The sequence below is a fragment of the Chiroxiphia lanceolata genome, chromosome 12 (assembly GCF_009829145.1).
Source record: "Chiroxiphia lanceolata isolate bChiLan1 chromosome 12, bChiLan1.pri, whole genome shotgun sequence".
NCBI lineage: Eukaryota > Metazoa > Chordata > Aves > Passeriformes > Pipridae > Chiroxiphia > Chiroxiphia lanceolata.
In genome coordinates this window covers 18,121,009-18,143,429 of record NC_045648.1, presented here as the reverse complement: position 1 = coordinate 18,143,429, position 22,421 = coordinate 18,121,009, and the positions used below count along the sequence as shown (strand labels likewise).

Below are 22,421 nucleotides of genomic sequence, written 5' to 3'. Positions count from 1 at the left end.
GAATACACTTTGTTTCCTTTCTGGTGTAACAATTTAGTTTCCATCCAAATTTCACACCAGAATAATTTTTTTTGCAAAATAAACCTTCAAATGTTTAAGTATTGTTAGGAAAATAGTTAAAAATACTCGATCTAGCATGTTCTTCCTGACTTATCTCAGGAGATTGACCACAACCAATCTAATTGAAATCTGAAAAAAAATCAAACAGCTCTTCTTTTCTAGCTGAAAGTCTTTTCCTTATATTTCTACTTAGATCTGGAAGTGGATTTCAAGGCAGTTGGTGCTGAGGACAGGCCCAGCCTTTGCCCTTGCCCGTGCATTTTTCTTATGCCTGGCAAGGCAGTCTCAGTGCTGGGAGAGCAAGCTTTGATTAGGAAACAGATGTCCAGCCTAAATTAACACAGGGCAATTAGGATCTTTCCTGTGTCTCTTAAGGCTCCCAAAATGGCCCAAGAGACGCAGATTTCCCTCCCCATCTGTGGTCACACGTGGCTGGGAAGGGATACGGATCCTCCCCTGGACTCTCCTGGTGAAGGCTCCAGCCAGGGAGACCTCAGGCTCTTCACTACCCAGCTTTCCCCCTGGGCTCTGCCTGGGGCAGAGCAGAGCTCCGTGGAGAGCCCAGAACTGCTCCCTTCAGGGAACGAGACACTCTGGGGCTTGAAGAGATGATTTCTAAACCCGATAAACCTCCAAACCACACCACAGCCCTGGCCTGTGTGTCTGCAAATGCTCTGCGGGCCTGCAAATTCAGAGCCCGAGGAATTTATTAAGTTGAAAATGCCTTTTACAGACCTTTTGCTCTCCCGTCACATCTATGCTGGTATCTCTGGTGCCAAAAGACAGAACACTAGGCAGCCTGTGGTTCCTTTCTCGTGCCCTTCTGCCACCCCAGCACCCAGCGATGGGAGCCCATCGGGAAGAGCTTCCCGCTCCTCCCCGTGGATCATTTATTCGCGCCGTGCTTTCGGGGTGTCGAAACGCCCGGGACAATGGGGGTTTCAGAGCCTCGGAGGGCTCGGCCCCGCCTGTGTTCGGGAGGAGAGCGAGCGGAGGAGCCACACGGGGGTGCTCGGACAGCGCTGTCCGGGGATGCTGCAGCCGGAGCCGGGGAGGAACCGGCCGGGGCTGCATCCCCCGCCGAGCGGGGACCGGGTTCTACCCTTCGCACCACCGCTCCAAACCCCAATTCCCCTCGGCCCACTGCATGTCCTCCGGCTGACTCGTATCTACTGCCAAGGGGCCAGAGGGGAATGGCTGTTAACATCCGCGGTCACAAACACGGTGGGATTCAAAGAGAGCGCACAGAAGGAGCAGTGCCACTCCTTGCTTCATGGAGCATTTTGCTGCATTTCCTGACGGTAACAGATTGATGCGATTGTGCTCATTGGTGTGGTCGACTTTTATTAAGAGACTATTAAGGGTTTTTATCTCTTTGTGGATCTCTGAGATTCTGAGGGAAGGTTTTCCCCCTAGATTCACAATCCACCCCTAGAAGCCAATACTAACAAAGTGCCTTGTTTCTGCCCCACAGCACACTGAAGGCAGCATTCGAGATGCTCAAGCAACGTAAGTATTTACAGCTTCCCTTCTGACCTGGGAAACACGGGCACACAATGTGTTCATTCCCTCCTTCATCCTCTTCCCCCCCTCTATTCCCAGCTTTTCTATCCCAGTCTAGTGTGGAGGGAAAGGATGCTCACTTTGCATTCTCCAAGGCTGGGCACCCAACCCGCTCTCTGGTGGCAAAGAAAATGGCTTGTTCCTCGAGTAAGTTACATCTGGATCAAGTCACAAATATGAGCTCTATTCCCTCTTCCACAAACTAGTGACACCAAACCAGCACCTTTCTAAATGTGCCCAAGACTCAAAACACAAAATGCAGCACCACTGTAGCCAGTGGGACACTGGACCTGGCCACTGGCACCTGTTTAGCCCCAAACACCCTCTTGAGAAGCAGCTGGTGAACTGAGGTGTTTGTAGAGCCTGGATAGGGAGCCCAGCGTTTCTGGAAAATGTGGGATTCCATTTCAGAGGCACCAAAGCTGACAAATGAAGAGAATTTCCCAGCCATTTCAAACAGCATCAGCCAGGTGCTGTGAAATTCAATCCATCTTTGCTGACCCTTGGGAATTCTCAGTGTGCAGCCTCGTCTAATGACTGGGCACCACTGGCAAACAGCTCCTGGAGCAGTGACAGTCCAGCAGCACAGCAGAGGGAAAGCAGACACGGGGTGAAGGTGGAGGTCAGAGTTCTCTCCCTCCCTCTGCATCACTAAACCTGATCTCCAGCCCCAGAGGAAGGGGATACATGGGGTAAATGGGGCCAGGAAGAAATGCAGCTGGCTCTGCTCTAGCCCAGGCTGCTCCGAGTGCTGCTCCAGTTGTGCAGGGAGGGCTCTTGCCCCTGCCCTGTGCAGGCACTGGGAGGACCTGCAATAAGCATCATTCAGGTTGGGTGAACCCTCAGCAATGGCAGTGCCTGCAGAAAGACAGGGAGACCTGTTCATAACAAGTCACACGGGGCAGCCACATCGCAGAAACATCTCCTAAAAAGTATGACTTTTTATTTAAAGGATTTCCACTGACTGTACATGAATTCTGATTTGCCTTAGAAATTGAAAGTGTTGGAAACTCTCATATCCAACTGGCAGTAATGCTGAAGGATGAACTGAAAGGAATAGAGGAATTCCGAGAAAGACAGAAGGAGCAAAGAAAAAAGGTGAGGAACTAGAGAAATGTTGAAACAAATTGGGTAAATGGTCCATGCTGATGACCTGTCTCCAGCCACAGGCTGGAATTCTGCAAAAGATGATAAAGCATTCCCAGTGTGCCCTGTTCACTCTACAGACCAGACTGTGGAACAAAAATATCTTTCTGATCCCAGCTGGAAATAAAGTAGTGCTCTGAATGCAGGAGCCAGAGGCTTTAGTCCCTTTTACTCTCTCTGGTGTAACTGCAGATACTGTTATTGTTATTCCTGTAAGAACTTAATCCTTCCTTTTCTCTTTTTGATACCCTTGCTAATGGGTTTCTTTGCTCTGATTCTGCATGATCTCCAACATGCACTAAATAAAGAGGTAACAGCAACATTTAAAAACATAAAAGCAAATGAATATCATGCTTAATGCAACACCAATATATGCTGAATTACAAATACATGGAATAAGTAGCATCTAGTTCATGCCATCTAATAAAAATGTGAGTGTATTTAAGGCCATTTCATCCCCTATGATCTTATCAAGGTCTAAGTCCCTTGAAAAACAGTTCTTAATAGAGACAACAGTGGTCACTCTCACACTTCTGTGGCGTTGAAGACCAAGATGGGAGAGTCACTTAACCCTGACAACACTCAGTGATGGAGGAGTAAAATGAAATATTCAGTTCTTTGCTGATTTGAACCAAATGAAAATGCAGATGATCAGTATCCGATGCCACAAAAATCTTGTGCCTACAAGGCCCTGACACACAGGAACTTGCAATAGCAAAGAACTCTGAATATGAAAGTAGGTGAAACCAGTGCTACTACTGAGATTTGAGGTGTGCAGCAATCTGATGAGGCACACAGGGCATACAAAGAGGGCAGGCACCCTGTTCATGAGTGTTTGTATCCTCCCTCCCTTGGCCACTAGGATGTGCAGAGGGGCTGTTTCTCCTGTTGAGAACAGCAAGCCTTTAACTCACCTGGCAACACTTAGAGGGGCCCAGAAAACAAAGAAAAACTGCTTTGGAATCTTAGAGAAGCTTTTTTCTCTGTCCAGCATGTGGCTGTGAGGAAGCCAGCATAAGATATGCTGGATGGTGTCAGCATTTCTGGTAACCTCCCAAAATGCTGTGATTTGTGTTTTACTGTAGCTGCTCTCAGGACTGTGCCCAGTATGAAACAAGCCTCTGGGTAGCCCTGGAGAGAGTTTTGCTTGAGGAGAATATAAAAATTAAAGGACCAAAAGTCCCACTCAGGAAACCCATCCCCTGCCAAGTAGGAGAGTATCTCACTGTCACATAAAGCTGGGCATATCACAACTAAAGCCATGGAAGAGAATCCAGCACCGTCCTTCCAACAGTGACCAGATGACAGCATGGAAATCAAATCGTAGTGAGCATAAATGTGCCAGAAGCAATGGAATATAAAATCAGGGATTGTTTGTGTTTAAAATGGACAAGTACCTGTGCTCATGTGTGAGACAGTGATTTGGTCTGCAGAGATGCAGGATCAAGCTCTGGCACCAGCAAAGGAACTCTGCTGGCAGAGCTCACGGGCACTGTGACTGGGTGTTACACTATTTCATCTCCTTAAGAAAAAAAAGGAGGAAGAAAATGAAGATCTACATCCTCTCTGCTATTAATGGAAACCACTGAAGCAGAATGATCTTGGATTATTTTTTACCTGGCACTTTGATGCTCTCTGCATCACTTAGAAACCTGCCATTTATAAAAGCAGAGTGAAGTAATTTTCCCCACAGACAGGTGGCTTATAGAGAGGCCCTGACAATGGCTTTCCTAATCCTGCCACTGGAAAGGGAGGGAAGAAGTCCAAAGCAAGAAATGCTGACTTGTGTGTGTTTCTTACAGTACGAGTCTGCGATGGAGCGCGTGCAAAAGAGCAAACTGTCCCACTATAAGAAAACAATGGAGGTAAGCAAGGATGGTTTGTGAAGGTTTCCTGATGCAAACTGGCTCCAGGATAACCTGTATCACATGTACCTACATCTAAAGAAAGGTCAAGGCTGTGTGAGTGTGCAGGAGTGTGTGTGTGAGAGAGAGGATGTGATTCCTGCTCTGAGGAGAAAGCTGATCTTCCCTACTACATCCACTGAAGAGTCTCCAGAAAGTTAATTAATATGGGATCAGTGATGCCCCAGGTCGAACAGGATTTCATTCTTTCTAGGCAAGAGTACTTACAGGAGTGAATGTAATTTTTCAGTCTGTGTAAATACAACTTTAAAAATGGTGAGGGAATCTCACAAGCAGGAGGAATCCCCTCCAACTGGACAGCATGCAGATACAGGAACTGTAGGCAGCTGGTTTTGGTTTCCAGTGGGCAACTGCCTCTAAAGGAAAGTAGTTGCAGACCTGTCAGTGCTACAGCCGGTACTGTACTAACAATTTTTATTGAAATGTGCTTGTTTCAAGTGAATCTCTAAGACACAGAGATCTTTTGGTTCAAGTAAGGATTTCTCTTGCTTGTGAGAACTCCACCAAGACTGTTGTCTATGGGGTGCTGGCTCTGCCTCACAGCCTGGAGCAGTGGGAAAGGAGCACACTGACTTTGGCCACCTGATGCTCCAAGTCATGGTGTAGAAATGACAACCCACCCCACGGGCAGCCTGGGAACGGGGGCTCCTAATTTTGTCTCTACACGGTCGCTGGGACCTGACGCCCCAATGGTGGTCGAGCTGCCTGTGTGCTCCTGAGCACCCCCGGAGGGAGCTGCAGTTGTACAAAGCAGACAATTTCAGGGCTGCGAGAAAAGAGCACAATTTATGCTCTCAGCCCCTTACCCCAATTTTTCAGTTCTACTTTTCTATCTCCTTAGGGCATCGTTGGGAGTTTTTTTCTGGGCACTGATTTGCTCCCCCAGGCTGCAAACCAGACATTGCCTAGAACCTCACGCTGGAGAGAGCCCAGCCTTGTTCCCTCACCCCAGCCTTGTTCCCTCACCCCAGCCTTGTTCCCTCACGTTTGGTTTCATTTCCACCCAGTCCAAGAAGACCTACGAGCAGAAGTGCCGGGAGGCGGACGAGGCGGAGCAGTCCTTTGAACGGACCAGCGCTTCAGGCAACCAAAAGCAAACAGAAAAGGTACCTCAGATGACTGTGCTGTCCAGAGAGAAAACTGTGGGGTTTACCTTTTCAAGAGAATGCAACCAACCAACCAGTTCTGCAGGATGCCAGGGGCTGCTTTCTCTTCTAATTAACCCCTTGGAATCCCCTGGGAAAGAACTAAGTGATCTAATTAATTTATCCCAGGCTATGATCCAATTGCTCTATGAATCCTGAAAGGAAACTGAATGAGATTTTTCTCTGAAATTATTCATTAAAAAAAAAGAAAAAGAGACAAGTCAGAAGGATGTCATACATTTAGTTTTGCTTTTTGGTCTCTTACATTTAGTAGGCAGAGAATCTTACATTAAAATGCATATTTTTCCTCAACATCTTCCTCCTTATGGTTAGTTTAATTTCAGCTAAATTTACAGACTCAAAAATAAATCGTTGGAAATTAAGGCACTGCAGTCCTTCGTTGCATCATCTTGATACTTGTAGCTGACAATTCACTAACTTTTAATGGGAACATTTTACAGCGGAACAGATGGAGAAAACAAAATAAATGAACTCCCTTTGGCTCGATAAAAATCAGTGCAGTGTAAGCAAAAAGGATCAAAAATCATCTCAAGGAGTGGGGTGGGTGGGGACTCTAAAAACAGCATCAGAACTATACATTTTATTTCCAGCATTCACTAATCTTTGATGAACAAACCCCTCCAGTTAAGCTGCAAAGAGGGGATGGAATCCTGGCTCTGCTGCAGTCACACCAGAACGCTCAGCAGCCTCAATGGCAGCTCAACCTGCTGCAGCTCCTTTCCCAGAAGGATCCCAGGGTGCTCACTGCTGTCCCCTCCCTGTTCCCTCTCCACACATGCCAGCACGTTTGGAATGCACAGAGGCAGCTCACAAGCTGTTTAATTCTGCTCAGCATTCACAAACAGTTTGGGGCAGGAAGCAAGTAAGAATGAAGCTTCTGTTGCCAGCTTACTACACGTTTTCCAACCAGCTGTGAGGAGGAATATGGTCGTAGGGACCCCTGCCTGAGCCTTGCCTTCAAGGGCAGAGTGGGAGAATGTATTACCCTGACGTCTAGAGCTGTGCATGAACGTGAAACCATCACCATCTGGGCAGGAAGACCTGGGAGTAATGAGCTGTCAATAATGGCTGCATTTTCATTTGTTAAAAGCTGCAGGTTTTTAAAAAAGAAAAGTTCTACTTAGAGTGAATTTTGCTTTTAGGCTTCTGAGGTGTTATGGGAAATAATCTGGCATTTGCAAAATATTTCAGAAGCTGTGCTCTTTTCATCTGTGTATTACATGAGGAGCTTGAAAGATGAAGAATTTTAACTGCCATTTATTTCTGCTTATAAATATCTATTAGAAAAGCACATCAAACACTTGAGAAAAAACAACTCAGCCAGCAGACACAGCTTCAGGCTGGATCATGCTGGCTCTGAGCTCCTGTGGCAGGGATGTCTGAATGGAAAGATTTCCCATGAAGTCAGTGGGCCTATGGTTGCACCTGGAAAAATCTGGTCCCTTCTCCTCCACAGCACATTTTCAACAGAACCAGGCATAAAGGCAGGAGAGCCAGGAAGTGTTTGCAAGTTAGAGCCTTTCCCCCAGAAGGGAAAAGAGAACAGGCAGCAAAAAAAATGGGGCTGAAGCAAAAAATATTGTCAGGAATTAATTTGGGGTGTTTCTTTTCCTGTTTCAGAGTCAGAACAAAGCCAAGCAATGCAGAGATGCAGCAAATGAAGCAGGTGATGCTCTATTTGCAACTGAACATTATGGTTCTTCTCAGCAGGGATCCACCAGCACAGGGTCTGGACAGAGCAACATCCAAATCACCCAGGTTGTCTCTGTTTGAAGTCAAGGTTCCCAAAGTCACTCACCCAAAGATTAATGAAAAAACCTCTAAAGAACAGCAACCTGACAGTCATCTGCTTTCTCTAACCTTTGTGGAAATGCAACTGTCCTGCTTTCATTAAAGAATTTATAGAAGACCTCCTTTAGGGACTTCACCCAGGAAAGAAAAGCTCTCCTTGAAGCAAGTTTGAAAGCACAGAGGACACTCAAATTGCCCCCAGCCAGCCCAAACCAGATTTATCATCCCCATGTCCATGAGCACGGAGCATTGTCCAGCCACAAACACACTGGAAGTCCAGGACAGGCCAGCACACATCTGAGCTGGCTCAGGAGTTCAGGCTTGTCCCTCCCTGCTCCTGGAATGGTTTATACTGAATCACATGGCTTAACTGGCTGGCTTGGCACGGAAGGAGCCTAAGGATGCTCAGTGCCCAAGCATGGTCCAGGCTCTTCGTCTCTGAAGTGCATCATCCCTACTGTGAAGTTTATAAATGATCTGCAAACCATACAGAGAAAAATCCTTACTGTAGTATAAAGTTGCAAAGAAAAAACCCCAAAGATCCTTTTGCCCCACCAGTTTCAAGCTCACACATTCCTGTGATACTCAAGCAAACCACAGGCCCGAAGAACCACAGCAAAGGCCCAACAGCAGGAAAAAGAGAAAGGCTGTGTCTCTTTTTTCCCCCCTAACTGTTATGTTTCTCTTCTTTGTGTCTGTATTTACAGAGAACGTGTACAAACAGAACATCGAGCAGCTGGATAAGGTCAGGACAGAGTGGGAACAGGAACATATCAAAACCTGCGAGGTAAACATTGACTTTCACAGCGATGTGTTTGCGCGCTCTTTATTTTATCCCACTTGCAGATATCAGTCCAAGACCTGACACATCATCCCAAGGGTTCTACTGTTTGCTTTATGTGGGGTCTCAGTAGATGCCTTTGCAAAATTACTGCAAAAGCTAGAGCTGATTTAGACATAGCTGCTGCTGTCTCACTGACACTCCCCCTGCTTGGTCAGCATAACTATGTAGATATAAAGGAGGGGAATAGGTGCAGAGGTGGGAGAGGTGGAGCAATATGTGAGCTGGTACATACCCAAGCCACTCAGAATCTTTCTTTTTCATAGCACTTTATATTCACCTGCAAGAATATTAGTCCTCTGCCATGGAGTAATGTTTCAAATGAAAGGTGGTGCTGGTGGAAAAGTCTCTGTTTACATTATGCCAAGGATGGACAGGAGATTTGCACCTGGCTAGTAAGTTTTGCACAACAATTTCCAGGAACTGGTTGGCATCCAAATCAGCCACACATTTGGTCACAGTAATCCTTAAAGTACCTTTGCCCACCTGCTAAAGTCTGATTTTGCTGTGTTTACTTGTTGCAGGCTTTATTTCCACGTAAAATAAAATGCCAGGATATAGCTTTCCAATTCTCTGCTTCCTCTTAAATATTCCCTATCTAGGAGGGCTGAAAAGTCCACAACTGGCACAGAGACTTCCACAGAAATTATGCCAAAGCCTTAGCTTTCCCAGGATGAATATTTTCTCCTTCTTAAAAAGCCAACAGGCAAAGCATTCCAAAACCTCACAGTCTCTTTTGTCTCACATGGCTAAATCCTGATGTGCCCACGGAGCTTGTGACCTGCCCACTGCTTAATCCAAACAACCATTGGTAAAGGAAGGGCATCTTTAACGCCTTCTTTTAAAAGTGCTCGTTAAGAGAAAAAAATGATACTTTTTTTGGACGTGTCAAACACCACCCAGCTGGACTTTGCTGGGTGTTGACAAGGGCTTGACAAGCCCAGAGTCACCACAGTTCCCTCTTTGATCAGCTGCACTTCCCAACAGGACACCATTTACCTGGAAAATTCCCGGCTGGCTCTGGTGCTGTTTCCACAGCCCTGAAGGGTTTGGCTGCAGCCACAGGCTTTCTGTTCACAAGGGATGTTGAAATACTCATTCTCCACCCTGCAGGCTCTCTTTAAAAAGCTTTTGCTCTCAGAAACTGGTCCCCACACCAGCTTACTCCCTCAACAAGATTCTTTTTTGGTTGGTAAGTTATTGGATGGCAGGCAGTGTACCCAACTGAATGTTCTGCTGAATATCGTATATGTTTGTGGTGTTCTGGACATAATTACTAGCAAATGGAGATGGAAACAGATGGCTGGAAGCATCTGAGCTTTTCACACCTCCTAGAAAATCAAAAACTGATGTTCTACTTTTAACAGAAAAGCTTAGAGATCAGGGTGGGAGGGGTTTTTTTGTTGTTGTTTTTTAAAGTTTTTAAAGAAAGCATTTATCTACCTCTTCCCCCAGCTCAGTTCACACTTCTCTCTTCCCCTTCACTCTTCCCAAGAGGTGCAACAACACAAGAAAATTAGACGGATGCAGGAAGGGAGTAAATTCTGAAGAAAGAAAAATGCCTTCCCTTTGTGACAAAAATAACATTAGAAATTCATAGAGGCAACTCCAGAGAGCCTCAAATAGTTTCCAAAGAGAAAAGTCTAGAAAGATATTTTCTATGGCAGAGGTGGCTCTACCTCTAACATAAATACAGCCCTTTCATGCCACTACTCTACTGGTCTGTTAAACATCAAGATTTCAGTGTGATAGGCAGACAGGACCCTGACTGAAATCCTTGCAGTAGAGGTAGCAGTCAAATCCAGACCTGGATTCCTCTCCCCTGCTTTGTTTTTGTCTATAAAACATAACTTTACTTTGGTGCAATCAATTAAAACAAATTCTCGAGCCTGGACAAGCAGATGCAGTTTCTCCAGTAGCTGAAATAGGAGCCTTCAGAACGGTTTGCAGCCCCCACCCACCACAGCCTGCAGTGCAGGTCACTGAGTACCACGAGGCTATGTCACCATGTCACATCTCCTCCTTGGCTGCAGGTGTTCCAGCTCCAGGAGTGCGACCGCATCACCATCCTGCGGAACTCGCTGTGGGTGCACTGCAACCAGCTCTCCCTGCAGTGTGTGAAGGACGATGAGGTAGGGCCATGGGCACTGCCCAGGAGAGCCACGGGCACAGGAGGAAGAGGAGGAGCCAGAGTGCTCCAACAACTGCACTGGCTTGCCCTTCTCTGCACGTGCTGTCTCCAGGGGAATATTTTCAACGCGGTTTGTTCTCCCTAGATATAAACCAGATAGATGTCTGCCTTTAAACAGTCTGTGCCACATTTAGTGACACCTACATGTCTCCCTCTCAGCTACCAGAACACTCAGTCATAGAACCATACAATCACAGAATCAATCGGGTTGGAAAAGACCCCTGAGATCATCAAGTCCAACCCTTGATCCAACCACATGGTCTGTGGTTCCCAGCCCATGGCACTGATGCCACATCCAGTCTCACCTTAAACATCTCCAGGGATGGTGAATCCACCTCCTCCCTGGGCAGCCCATTCCAATGCCTGATCACTCTCTCTGTAAATGTTTCTTCCTAATATTCAACCTAAACCTCCCCTGGCACAGTTTACGACCATGCCCTCTTGTCCTACTGCTGCTTCCTGGGAGAAGAGACCAACCCCCACCTGGCTCCCCCCTCCTGTCAGGGAGTTGCAGAGAGTGAGGAGGTCTCCCTGAGCCTCCTCTTCTCCAGGCTGAACAGCCCCAGCTCCCTCAGCCTCTCCTCGCAGCACTTGTGCTCCAGTCCCTTCCCCAGCCTCATTGCTCTTCTCTGGGCCTGCTCCAGCCCCTCCATGTCCTTCCTGAGCTGAGGGCCCAGAGCTGGACACAGCACTCCAGGGGTGGCCTCACCAGTGCTGAGTCCAGGGGAAGAATCACTTCCTTGGACCTGTTGGCCACCCTGATCCTGAGCCAGGCCGGGATCCATTGGCCCTCTTGGCCACCTGGGCACACTCTGGCTCCTGTTCAGCTTCCTGTCCATCCACACTCCCAGCTCCCTTTCTGCCTGGTTGCTCTCCAGCCCCTCTGGCCCCAGCCCATGGGGCTGCAGGACCCGGCCCTGGTAGAACCTCAACCGTCAAGTATGTTTGGGCTCTGACACAGCTTTCAAAAAGGCATCCAGTCATGGTCTCAAGACTGGAAGACAAATAATACACTAGATTTGACTCTGAATGGTTGTTTCCTGCTATTAATTTCTTTATTGCATTGAAAAGCTCTGGACTTTTGTCCTCCTCTCTTAAAAGAATATCCAGAGCACAAATAAACAAGTGTGTTTACAAGAATATTTGTATGGGGGACAGGCCAAAGATCATCCAGGTCAGGCATGTACCGAATATAAAGTGTCTCTTAAGGGGAAAATTGTTAGAAGAGCATTAATTGTTAATTCAATGTGAAATGTTAAAAGTTAAATTAGAATCTTGGGTTCTGTTTTGTAGCTGTATGAAGAGGTTCGGGTCAGCCTGGAGAACTGCGTAGTAGAGTCGGACATAGACTACTTCATTAAGACAAAAATGACAGGAACACAACCTCCAGGTAATTATTCCTATTGCTCTTGCCAGATGAGTTACACACTAGGCTGAGGCTGGAGTTGTGCAGTGCAGTTCCTGTGGAGGTGAAGCCAGCTGGAGGAGTTTCTGCTCCGGCTCTTTGTTCCCACTTGCCGGGCTCACTTCCCCCTCGCTGTGCTGGTTGCTGCCTGTGCGGCACTAAGTGGGATGTTGGAATGATCCAGGTTAAAAATAACCCTCCAAAGAAAAAAAAAAAAAAGTCATTTTGGCTTTGCAACCAGGCTCATTTCACAGTACAGCTGAACTGACACCTCTAAGGAGGTGGCAAATTGCTTTGCAGAGATGGCAACTTCAGTCTCCTGCAGCGGCGACAAGTAAGAGACAACTCATGATGTAACTGCACCCCCCGTGTCCCCTTGACAGAGGTGTCACCTCCTCATTTGCAGCACAGAGAAGACCCAACTTTCTCGTCTGTTCCATGTGTCCAATGGGAAATAACTTTTGTCCTCTCAGGAAGTTGTTTGAATAAGCCCAGACTCTGGCTGGGGCAATGGAATTGGTTTTCCCCAGCACACAGAAGTGCTGTAGAGTGCTGCAGAGAAGTGCTGTAAGGTTCACAGACTCTGCCCATTCAAACCAGAGCAGCCTTTTCCTTGACTTCAATGATCAAAACCTCTGGGCTGGATGCAGACTGACCCAGCAAGAGGTAGTAACATTGTAAATTAAAAACATGCTGCTCCAGGGTAGGAGTTCTCCAAACACACCCCGGGAAAGGAGCCTATCTAGTGTTTCACAGGGCCAAACACCCACCACACCCACGTACTTAAAAAGAAATACAAGATAGTTACAAACTGCTCCACTCCTGTGCAGCTGCTGCAGTAAACAAAGACTCAGTAGTTGTAAAAGGAGAGAAAAATCCCCATTTCATCCCTTCATTAGCTGATAACACCTGTCTAGCTGGGAAGATCTCCTCCTCCATTTTTGCCAGATCTGTGCACAGATAGTGTTTCAGTTCCAGTGCCTGCTCTAACACCACAAACTCCCCTCAGGAGCCCTCAGCACTGCCCACAGGGTTAGTTCCTGCTGGCCAGAGCGGCCGATAAGCTACACTGGCCCAAAAAACTTTCATCCTGATAAAACCCTTCTGTGCTGGGAGTTGCACAGGTACAAACATCAGCACTACAAAGGCCCATTCCGAGGGGTAATTATGTCATACAAGAACAGCTTACACCCCTCTGATTTCATTGCAGAGCAATCACACCTCAGGACCCTCCTCAGCAGAGCTGAATCCTGCCACTAACTCAGCACCGAGCTGTCTGAGGCCTATTTCTCACTCAGCCTTTCTGACATTACTCTTATGATGATTAAAAATTGAGATTTGGGGAATTTTTTTAAACTAAAACATTGACACTGTTGCACTGGATGCCATTTTGCTACTATAGTTTATTCTTCTTCACGCACAGGATTTAAATTCACCAGTATAGGAGCATTTACCCAGGGAAAATTACATTTTCAGTGGCAGAAGGGAGAACTGTGTCTTGCAACGGTGTGAAACAACTTCTGTACATCAAGAAATTTGTAATTCTTAGCTAGTTGGTTTTGGTTTTTTTTTTCCTGTGTAAGATTTCTCATTCTCCAGTCGCCCAGGCAATTTTCTGCAAACAGTTCTTGGCTATGTCAGAAGTCATTTCAAATGAGAAATAGGTGGGGAAAACCCTTGAGAGCTTTATGAAAAGCAAAGAAAAACCTGATCTGCTCTTTTTTGTTGTTTTTATTTTGCCACCTTCGAGAGGGTGACATGTTCTAGAAGCAGTATCCTGGTATCTCCACAGCTCTGGCTAATGAGTTTGCACAGTAACACATGGTGAGCTGTCGATCTGTGTTATTATTTGCAAAATGCAGGAGGAAACCCACGTGTTGTTTTGTGTTGTGTGGCTGAAGAGCTTCATTTTGGCCAATCCTTGGATGTTATTGCTCATTCCCTTCTTCTACCTAATCTTACAATGCCCTATAGACTGGAAATTGCACCATGGTAACAATCTAGAGGGGCAACGGGAGACCCTTAAATTAGTCACAAAACTTGTTAATTACTGTGAGTCTGATTTGTAGGGATTCTTCACACTCATTAGCTGTATGTGCCTGCCCTGCTTATTATCTTGGCTGACCCAGTGCAAGAGTGTCAACACAACCTTTAGCCCAAGTCCAATGTCTTTGTTAACTTGCTGCTATCAGGTCTGAGATAACACAGTATCCCAGACTTCACTCATGTTTGTTCAGCTCTAACACCCAGCGGGCAGGCGGAGTGTGTGGCCACCAGCTGCAGGCAACTACGCGGGGAGCTCTGAGATGAAAAATAAATAAATCCATCTGTAAAGTTAGAGCTGGAAATGGTCTCAATTTCACCCTTAAGGACACCATAGGGGAGAGTGAAGGAAATGTAACATAACTGTGTTTGAGAGAACAAAACGCAAATATCTCTGGGTAAACAGCAAATCAGCTCTCAGGAGGCGGCTGGGGGAGATAGGTAGGGAAACAAGCACAAGCACAGGCACAGGGCAGGAAATTGCTCATTAATGCTGTTGGCAGGAACATTCTAAAATCTCCCCAGCTCTGACAAAAATGCCTGACTCCATTCACTGAGAAAAAAAGAAACAAAACATGCTGCAGCCAATTCTATCACGAACACAGTCCGAGGCTCACAATGGCCACACTCTGCTCCCAAAATCCTGAGCTTTACAGCCATGGAGGAAACTGCCTTCTGAATTCGGGCTGGCCACAGCTCTTAAATTGGTGCTGCAGGACCTCCACTGTGCTCAGCTCAGGTCAAACCAAGCAAGGACACGGCTGCTCACAGTCACTGGAAAGGCTTTTGTCAAGTCCCCAGGTGCCCCTGAGCTGCTCCAGCCACATTCCAGGTGTGGGCAGAGAGGTTTGCAAACTGGATTGCTGTTTGCTCCACCAGCCCCAGGTTGCATTGCAGTGGGGAGAAAACTGTTCTGCCTGTTTGAACGTCTCATTTTTCTTGCCCTGTTGCAGATGCCATAGGGTATGAGAACTACTACAGCAGAGAGCCCAACAGACGCAACAGCAGCCCAACCCAGTCCTGTGGGATGATGAAGAGGTGAGTGGCAACCTTCAGTTCCCAGCACGGGTATTTCTCAGTATGAACAGCAAGGTATGAAGACGGAAACCAGCACCTGGAAAGTCATTACTTCCTTCATTGTAGCAAGAGGCAACTATGTATCAATAAGTGTAACTTGACAGAAGAAGTAAATCTATTAAAACCGGAGTCAGAGCAGTTTTGCCGTGGCCCAGTGGGAAGAGTGACCCAGGATGAGTTCATCACACAATTAGTCGGCCAGGGGCGGAGAGCAGTCACTGGTTTCCTCTTTCCCAGTGAGTCAGGGCACGTAGCAACAAACCCACCTTGTTCAAGGGAGGCAAAGGTGAATCTGGCCAGGAGCAAAGGCTGGGCAGAGCTGTCCTTTGGGGCATTCCCTCCTGGATTCCTGCACTGCTCAGCTGAGCGGAACAAAGAGCTGCTCTCTGCATCTCAACCAAGGGGAAAAAATAATAACTGTGATCATTAGGGAGGCTTTTTTTTTTTTCTGATCCATTTCTGCTGGTAAATGTTGGAATGTGGATGTAGCTACACCAGCAGAAGGGCATGGTAGATCTATTGGTTTAAATACTTTTTACTGAAATGGCTAATTCACAGTGAGAGTGGCATCACAGTTAAAGCACAAGAGATTTATGTCGTGACAAGCCTTATGACATGGCAAAGACAGGAAGCAGGCTGTGATTTCTCATTTAAAATGTGGTGCAGGCTTGTCAGGGCTACACACTGTACTTTGCTTTTCTGTTGAAAACCAGATCTTCTACAATAATGAATTCAATGCTGCATCCTATGCAGTTACACAAGACAATTGTATTGCCATTTAGAACACAACTGTGCTCTGCATGGGAGAGGAGCCTAGAGAGGCTCACTCTGAGTTTTTCAGGAACTGTGGAGTTAGGATATCCATTTTCCAGACATGTCGAGTGTTCACTAGCTGAAAAAATTATACTGTTTAAATGTGCCTTAAGCATGCAATGCTATTTCCATCTCTGCTTGAGAATCCTAACCCATTTTCTCACTTTACTTAGTCTCCAGTACCCAGCTGTGATAGAGGAAATAACTAGGGATAGATTAAAATAAAAGTTCACTTAAACTCACAGTTTTTAGAAAGGCTCATTATACAAGCTCTGTATTTTAAATTGTATCAGTTTTCCTTAAACACAAATATATGTTAACCTCCTATAAACAACTGACTATTCTCCTGGTATTAACATTATGAAATAATTGGAGTTTCACACTATGAGTCTTTGGATCCACAACAAAATACTACCCTGCTGCATGTTATGCACAATTTAGTGATGGCTGATGGTTCAGTATTCTGCTGCACTTTAAAAAATATATTTCTAACTGAAGATAAATATATCTACAGCATAAATGAAAATAGAAGGCCATGGGAAGAGGTGACATCTACTCAGTGTGAAGCAGATGGAGGAAAGGCTGAGTCAGAGAGCTGAGATGAAGGAATGCTCATACCCAGGCCTGTTCACTCATTTTGTCATTGGCTTCTCTTGGTTCTGCAGATTCTCTGGACTCCTGCATGGGAGCAGCAAAAACCACACGGAAATTGCCACTCCTTCAGCCCCTCCTCTTGGTATGACTCTGCAGGAAATCAGTTTACCAGATGTGTTTGGTTTAGATCACGTTGCTAAATCAGGCTCTGACATGTGGCAGACATTGTACAGCAGATATTCACATGTTGGTAGTCAAAATAGTCTGGAAATGAATTTCACTTGGGTGTGTATTAAACAAATTTCTCAGTTTCAAGTGCCAAATAATCCACAGAATCTTCAAAACCTCCATCTAGGCAAGGGGGGACTGCACATTTAGAGCAGCACAGTCTGACTTAGATATTAGTTTTCTCCTTATGTGGAATACACTGCCTCTAAAAAGCCCGAGGGAATACATAAAGCTTTTAACAGACCAGGTTCATGCTTTATGAATGCAAATATCCATCTCATCTAACACCTACACTGTTGTCTTGTAACCCTTACAACTAGAAATTTATCAGATGATATTTAAAACACAGTATTTTGACTTCGTAGAAAGTAACAGCTTACAGCATTTTTATTGGTTTGATAGTAAATAAAACCATTTTAACTGTGATTCATACAGCAGGAAGAAAATAAAAAGTTGTTTTAAAACAACAGCTTTAAAATCAACTGCCTCTGTCAGGCCTGCCTGCTTGGGCACCCAAAAACAAAGCCCAGACTATCTCACTTACTGCATTTGGTGCTCAGCAGGGGAAGCTCCCAGACAGATGCTGGGAAGGAATAAGAGTTTGCCCTGATTACAACAAGCTGGATTAAAACAAAACATCTGCGAAGAAGTTATGTCCATGACAAATAGCTATTTGAGAACTATATCAACCACTGGAAAATGTCTGGTGACCCACTGGCAGAGTATTTTCCCTTTTGCTCAAGGGAACAAGAGAAGCCCTGTGTGAGTCACTGGACTGCTAGAATTTTATGCCTCCAGTAGCAACCATTTTAATCACAGCATTGCCTTCCTTGGACTGTTTTTTACCAGGGTAAACATTTTTCCCAACCTGGATGAGGCTAAAGCTACTTTCTGACCTCCCACAAAGTTCAGTGGGTGTATTGTCATCTAATCAATGGGGGACAGTTTTTGTGCAAGACTTTACCTACAGTTCACAGCAGCTTTTCTATACATGTACATCTCCAGGCAGAGAGAGAACAGAAACCCTTGTATTTGTGAAGTCTTGCATGTGATCCCACGCATTTATAAGCAACTGAACTCTTTGTTTCTGTGGTGGGTATTTTTTCCTCATTTTTTTCCCCCCTAGCAGAGAGAACAGATGGAGTCTATGCATCCATTTTTGTAAATGAAGAAGCTGGGATCACATCATCACAGGACTACAGAGTACTCTATGACTACACAGCCCAGGTAAAACAAGGCTTCAAAATAAATATTTCATAGCATCAAATTTTTAAAAAAAATTATGCTGATTCAAACATCTTGAAAGTGTTAATTCTGTGCAGGAGATGTTATTGTCACTTTGCAGCCATGACTTGTCCTGCTCTGCTGGCTCTCCATGCTGGAGAGGGCTGACTCCCTATAAATGACACTCTTTCCCTACACTCCCATGTTGCAAGTTGCAGAATCACAGTGGATATGGTTCCTCTATCAAAGGATTGTTACAAAGAGCACCCTGCATCCTTTACTGGGAATTGAACTCTCTCTGACTTCAGTCCTAACTAGGCAGGATACCTTCAGTAAAAGGTGAATGGACCAGTTGTGAGTATTTACTTATTCAGATGGACTGCAGAACCTGGACTCCAGCCTGCTGCTTTACTTGTCAGTTTAAGGGTCCCTTTATTAGCTTCAGATTAACAGAAGGAACAGCATCCAGGAGGTCTTATGTTACAGTGCAGAGAGAACATCACACCAAGGGACTTGCCATCAATAGCCAACAGTGAAGAAATGCTGACAGGTGACAAAATAAGAGAGCCAGATAAATAATGAAAACAGAGAAAGGGCTCAAAAGGAGCACTTTCTCTTAGGTACAGCAGTATTCCAACTCCTTTTATTAGATTATATTTTTTTTGCTTTGTTTTAAATACTCTTTTATTATTTACTGAAATTTCATCTAAGCACAGCTGAAAGTATCTCACTGTTAAAGGCAGTTCCCCTGAGGAGACTACTGGATCACTTTGTGAGATCCTTACTCTGAGAGCTGCCTTAAAACTATGACACACACGGATTTTCCCTGCTGAGAAAAGAGGCTGTTACTACCTTTAGTATATTGTACATTGAAACCTCTCATCTTTTGAGTCCATTCTTACCCACTCAGGTACGTTAAATTTAGTTTTAGCTGACACGTCAAACATCTCTGGAAGCCTCTCTTACCCTGTTTTCTATTTTACTACGCTGCAGGCAGCAAAGTGGTTTCCTATGGAAAATAGGCCAGCACGGGCTGATAGCTGCCTGGGAGCTCAGGGAGAGCTTCCCTGCAGCCTCTGCATTTGTGTTGGGATGAAAGTCACTGCTGTCGGGAAGAGTCGCTGTACCTCCACTGGTCACTGCTGCTCCCTGCTAAAAAAACTGGGAGACCTATTTAAGGCATGGATTAACAGAGGCACTGTTATCTCCCTTGGGAATTAAGCTGTGCTCTGTTTTATTTAGCAACACCTGCAGACTATGCAGGTCATGGTTAGCTGGTTTAGGACAGTTGTATTTAACCCCTTGTGGCCTTCCCCAGTGTTGTCAAGTTGCACAGGAGGAGACACCATGGAGGCTGGGCAAATGTGAAGATCTTAAGGGAATAGCCAAAATGCTTAATCCCTCACTGTCTGGTATTTCAGGCTCATTCCAAGCAGACAGCTGATGAAGGGCAGGATTAAAAAAATCCCACCACATACATGCTTGGGCCCTCCTGTGCTCTCAGGCTAACCACATTGCTTTTCCCTGTCTCCTTCAGAGCATGGATGAACTGGACATCAGTGAAGGAGACATTGTAGTTGTCATTGAAGAAAACGAGGATGGCTGGTGGACAGCAGAAAGGAATGGGCAGCGAGGTTTCGTGCCAGGGTCTTATCTTGAAAAGCTTTGATGAAAAGAAGCCCCAGCCCTCAGACTTTAAAAATATTCTATTACCTAAAACAATCTGCACCCAAGGTCTGCTTCAGGGATGGCCGAGGGCATCCCATAATACTGTTTTTTGCAACTACCAGTCAGGAAATAACCAACTGACCGTGCTCTCCTCTTCCTTGCTCCTACCCTGTTCCAGCATCTCCTGGCCTACACTGTCTGCAAAATCCATCTTCAGCCCTGAGAGATCAGGACTTGCTTTTCTTAGCCCTGTTCTCCCACCCTCAGCACACTGTCCTGCCAGCGGTGTCGTAAAGCTCAGCGAACCTGGGAGGGAAATCCTGCTCAGACCTTCACTGCACTAAAGGAAAAAGGTCATGGAAGCAAGTGCAGTTTCTGCAGGATGGAGGACTGTCTCCAGCCAGCCCGTGAGCCACCCTCGTGGTCACAGCAGCCATGGATCCCCTTCTCTCCCTGCACAGGTCATGCTGGTATTTTTGACAGTGGACTGACTTCTTCATCAGGGTCACTGATGAACAGAAGAAAATCAGTGAATGCAGCTAGAGAGGAGCACCTGAAGGACAGAGACACATCTGTAGTAAGGAAAGTTCAGGCACTCCCCACCACAACCATCTCCTAATACAATGAAATCCACACTACCCATGGCTCTGCTTTGCACTGGATTCTGGACAGATGATAAGCCCAAGGCCTTGGTTGAAAGTTTCCCTAACGCCTCTCTGGGATTTTCAAGTTTAAAAACCCAACACCACAAACAACAGATAAGCCAAGCCTCCAGCAGTGCTGCACTGCTCTGATCCCCCTCTGAGCACCAGGGGATTGCCAGTCACATCCTCACACAATCTGCAGCCCAGAGTCACCAGGGCATCCTCCCTTCCACCTGGCTCAGCCTCTCCTCTCCTGCTCACAGGCTTCTTTGTCTCCTACTGCTGTCTAAAGCCTCTGCACCTCTGGGATTGCTGGCACAGTCACACCCTGGCTCCTTTCCAGGCACTTTGTTCTTCAACAGTCCCTCTTCCCAGAAGTTGCACTGTGCAGGTTCACTGTATTTCACAGATTTCAGCTCTATCAGTCTTTCTAGTTCAGTATTTAAGAATGTCACTGTGCTTACCAAGGGATTGATGGATGGTTTCTGCCACTCTTCCCTTTTCAAAAAAAAAATAAAAATAAAAGTCGGTGATTGAATCAGAGTGAACTGTTTCTGGGGGCAGAATGACCCTCTTTGCCAAGGTTTCAGGTCTTAAAACTGAACAAAGACAATGAAAATTAATCAAATTGCTACCCAAAAGGCATGGAGCGGGGAGGAACTGTTAGCTAAGACACAGCAGGAAAGACAAAGAGAAATTTCAACAAAAGAAAAAAGCTGTAATGGTCAATGCAATTATTCCTTAAATGAAGCACAGTGAAGGTCAGAGGTACTTGCAGTACCTTATTCTAAGTCTTCCTTCAAGAATGGAATAGCAGTTGCTGCAGGCCCTTCTTTAGCTCCCTACAGTCCTTTGCACTTGTCCTTCCCTCACTTCCCAAAGTTATTATGCAGCACATCCACATCAGTGCTGAAGGGCTCCCAGAACCTGGCAGTAGCTCAGGCTCAAAGGCACAGGAGGAGCTGGAATGGCAATTCAGGCAGCAGTGTCAGAACAGCAGTGCTTGCCCAGGCTGAGGGGGTAATGACAGGTTTGGCTGAACTGAGCAGTGATAGAAGGTGCACAGTAACCTTCAGCTTGGCCAGGGCACTGCCAGTGGGGGCTGCCAGACAACTGCAGCATCACTCCTTAGCTGCAGCAGGAGAGGAAACCTAAAACATGGCAGATTTAATATATTGACTTCTTGAACACTCAAAAGAGAACTGTAATAAAGCAACAAATTTTGCAGATTACCTTAATTAAACAGAAAAAATAAACCACTGAGATGCATCTCCTCCAATTCTGTGTGACACGTGGATTTTGCAAGGACTCCTCACCTCTCTGGGGGCCCAGACAACCTCACAGAGACACTGCAGTGCCCAGTCCTGATTACCCTGAAATCCTATTACAGATTATCTTTGCTTCCATGCACCACATGGTCCACATCACTGACAGACTGACAGTGGAACAGTGACTGCTGTTTCTATCCCATCAAATGGTTCCATATTTTTGCTGTTAAGGTCAGGAAACGGTTTTCCTTTCTACCTCTCTCTTCTTCTGTCAAATAAATACTGTTGAAAGGCAAGAGGCTGTAGGTGTTTCAAAATCTACCCGGTGCCATAGCATTTGGGTGCCACATGCTGACTGCAGATTGTTCAGGAAACAAAAACACAGCAGCAATGCTTTCTCATGGATCCTCTCCTTGTCCAGATAAAGCCTGGTAACTACTTATCACCCCAAATTCTTCTGTTTGCCCTATCAGTGTGGCAGCACTTGTCACAAGCAGAACAGAGATATCAAGAACTACCCACACCCTCTCAGTACACCCACATTTTAGGTGCCATCCACCCACCCCCACCAGTAGGAAACGCAGGAAGGACAGTTGTAGGTTAATGCTGTAATAATATTGCCTTACTAACATTTCCTCTCCAGTTTGGTAAAATTCGGGCAACAAAACCAACACAATCAAGTTATCATTCAATTTTCAGCTAAGATGGGAAACTGAAATGAGCCCTCTCGAGTGGGAGGCATTCTTACACTAAATTCTAACATTTGTGGTTAAA

General features: G+C 45.8%; 1 protein-coding gene across 3 annotated transcripts in view; it reads left to right on the top strand.

Moving 5' to 3' along the window:
• The window catches only part of PSTPIP1 (proline-serine-threonine phosphatase interacting protein 1), a 52,110-nt gene extending 30,576 nt beyond the window's left edge, over positions 1 to 21,534 (top strand). Inside the window, exons 4-15 of one of the 3 annotated variants that reach the window (XM_032700673.1) lie at positions 1,535 to 1,569; positions 2,615 to 2,721; positions 4,572 to 4,634; positions 5,702 to 5,800; positions 7,481 to 7,526; positions 8,359 to 8,438; positions 10,526 to 10,624; positions 11,977 to 12,073; positions 15,085 to 15,169; positions 16,687 to 16,757; positions 17,973 to 18,070; positions 19,605 to 21,534. In XM_032700673.1, coding sequence (XP_032556564.1) covers positions 1,535 to 1,569; positions 2,615 to 2,721; positions 4,572 to 4,634; positions 5,702 to 5,800; positions 7,481 to 7,526; positions 8,359 to 8,438; positions 10,526 to 10,624; positions 11,977 to 12,073; positions 15,085 to 15,169; positions 16,687 to 16,757; positions 17,973 to 18,070; positions 19,605 to 19,736 — 1,012 coding nt within the window. In that variant the 3' untranslated portion in view covers positions 19,737 to 21,534. Of the gene's footprint in view, positions 1 to 1,534; positions 1,570 to 2,614; positions 2,722 to 4,571; positions 4,635 to 5,701; positions 5,801 to 7,480; positions 7,527 to 8,358; positions 8,439 to 10,525; positions 10,625 to 11,976; positions 12,074 to 15,084; positions 15,170 to 16,686; positions 17,404 to 17,969; positions 18,071 to 19,604 lie in introns of those variants that run through there. The other 2 variants (XM_032700672.1, XM_032700671.1) reach the window with 2 other exon arrangements.
• Positions 21,535 to 22,421: the final 887 nt, after the last annotated feature.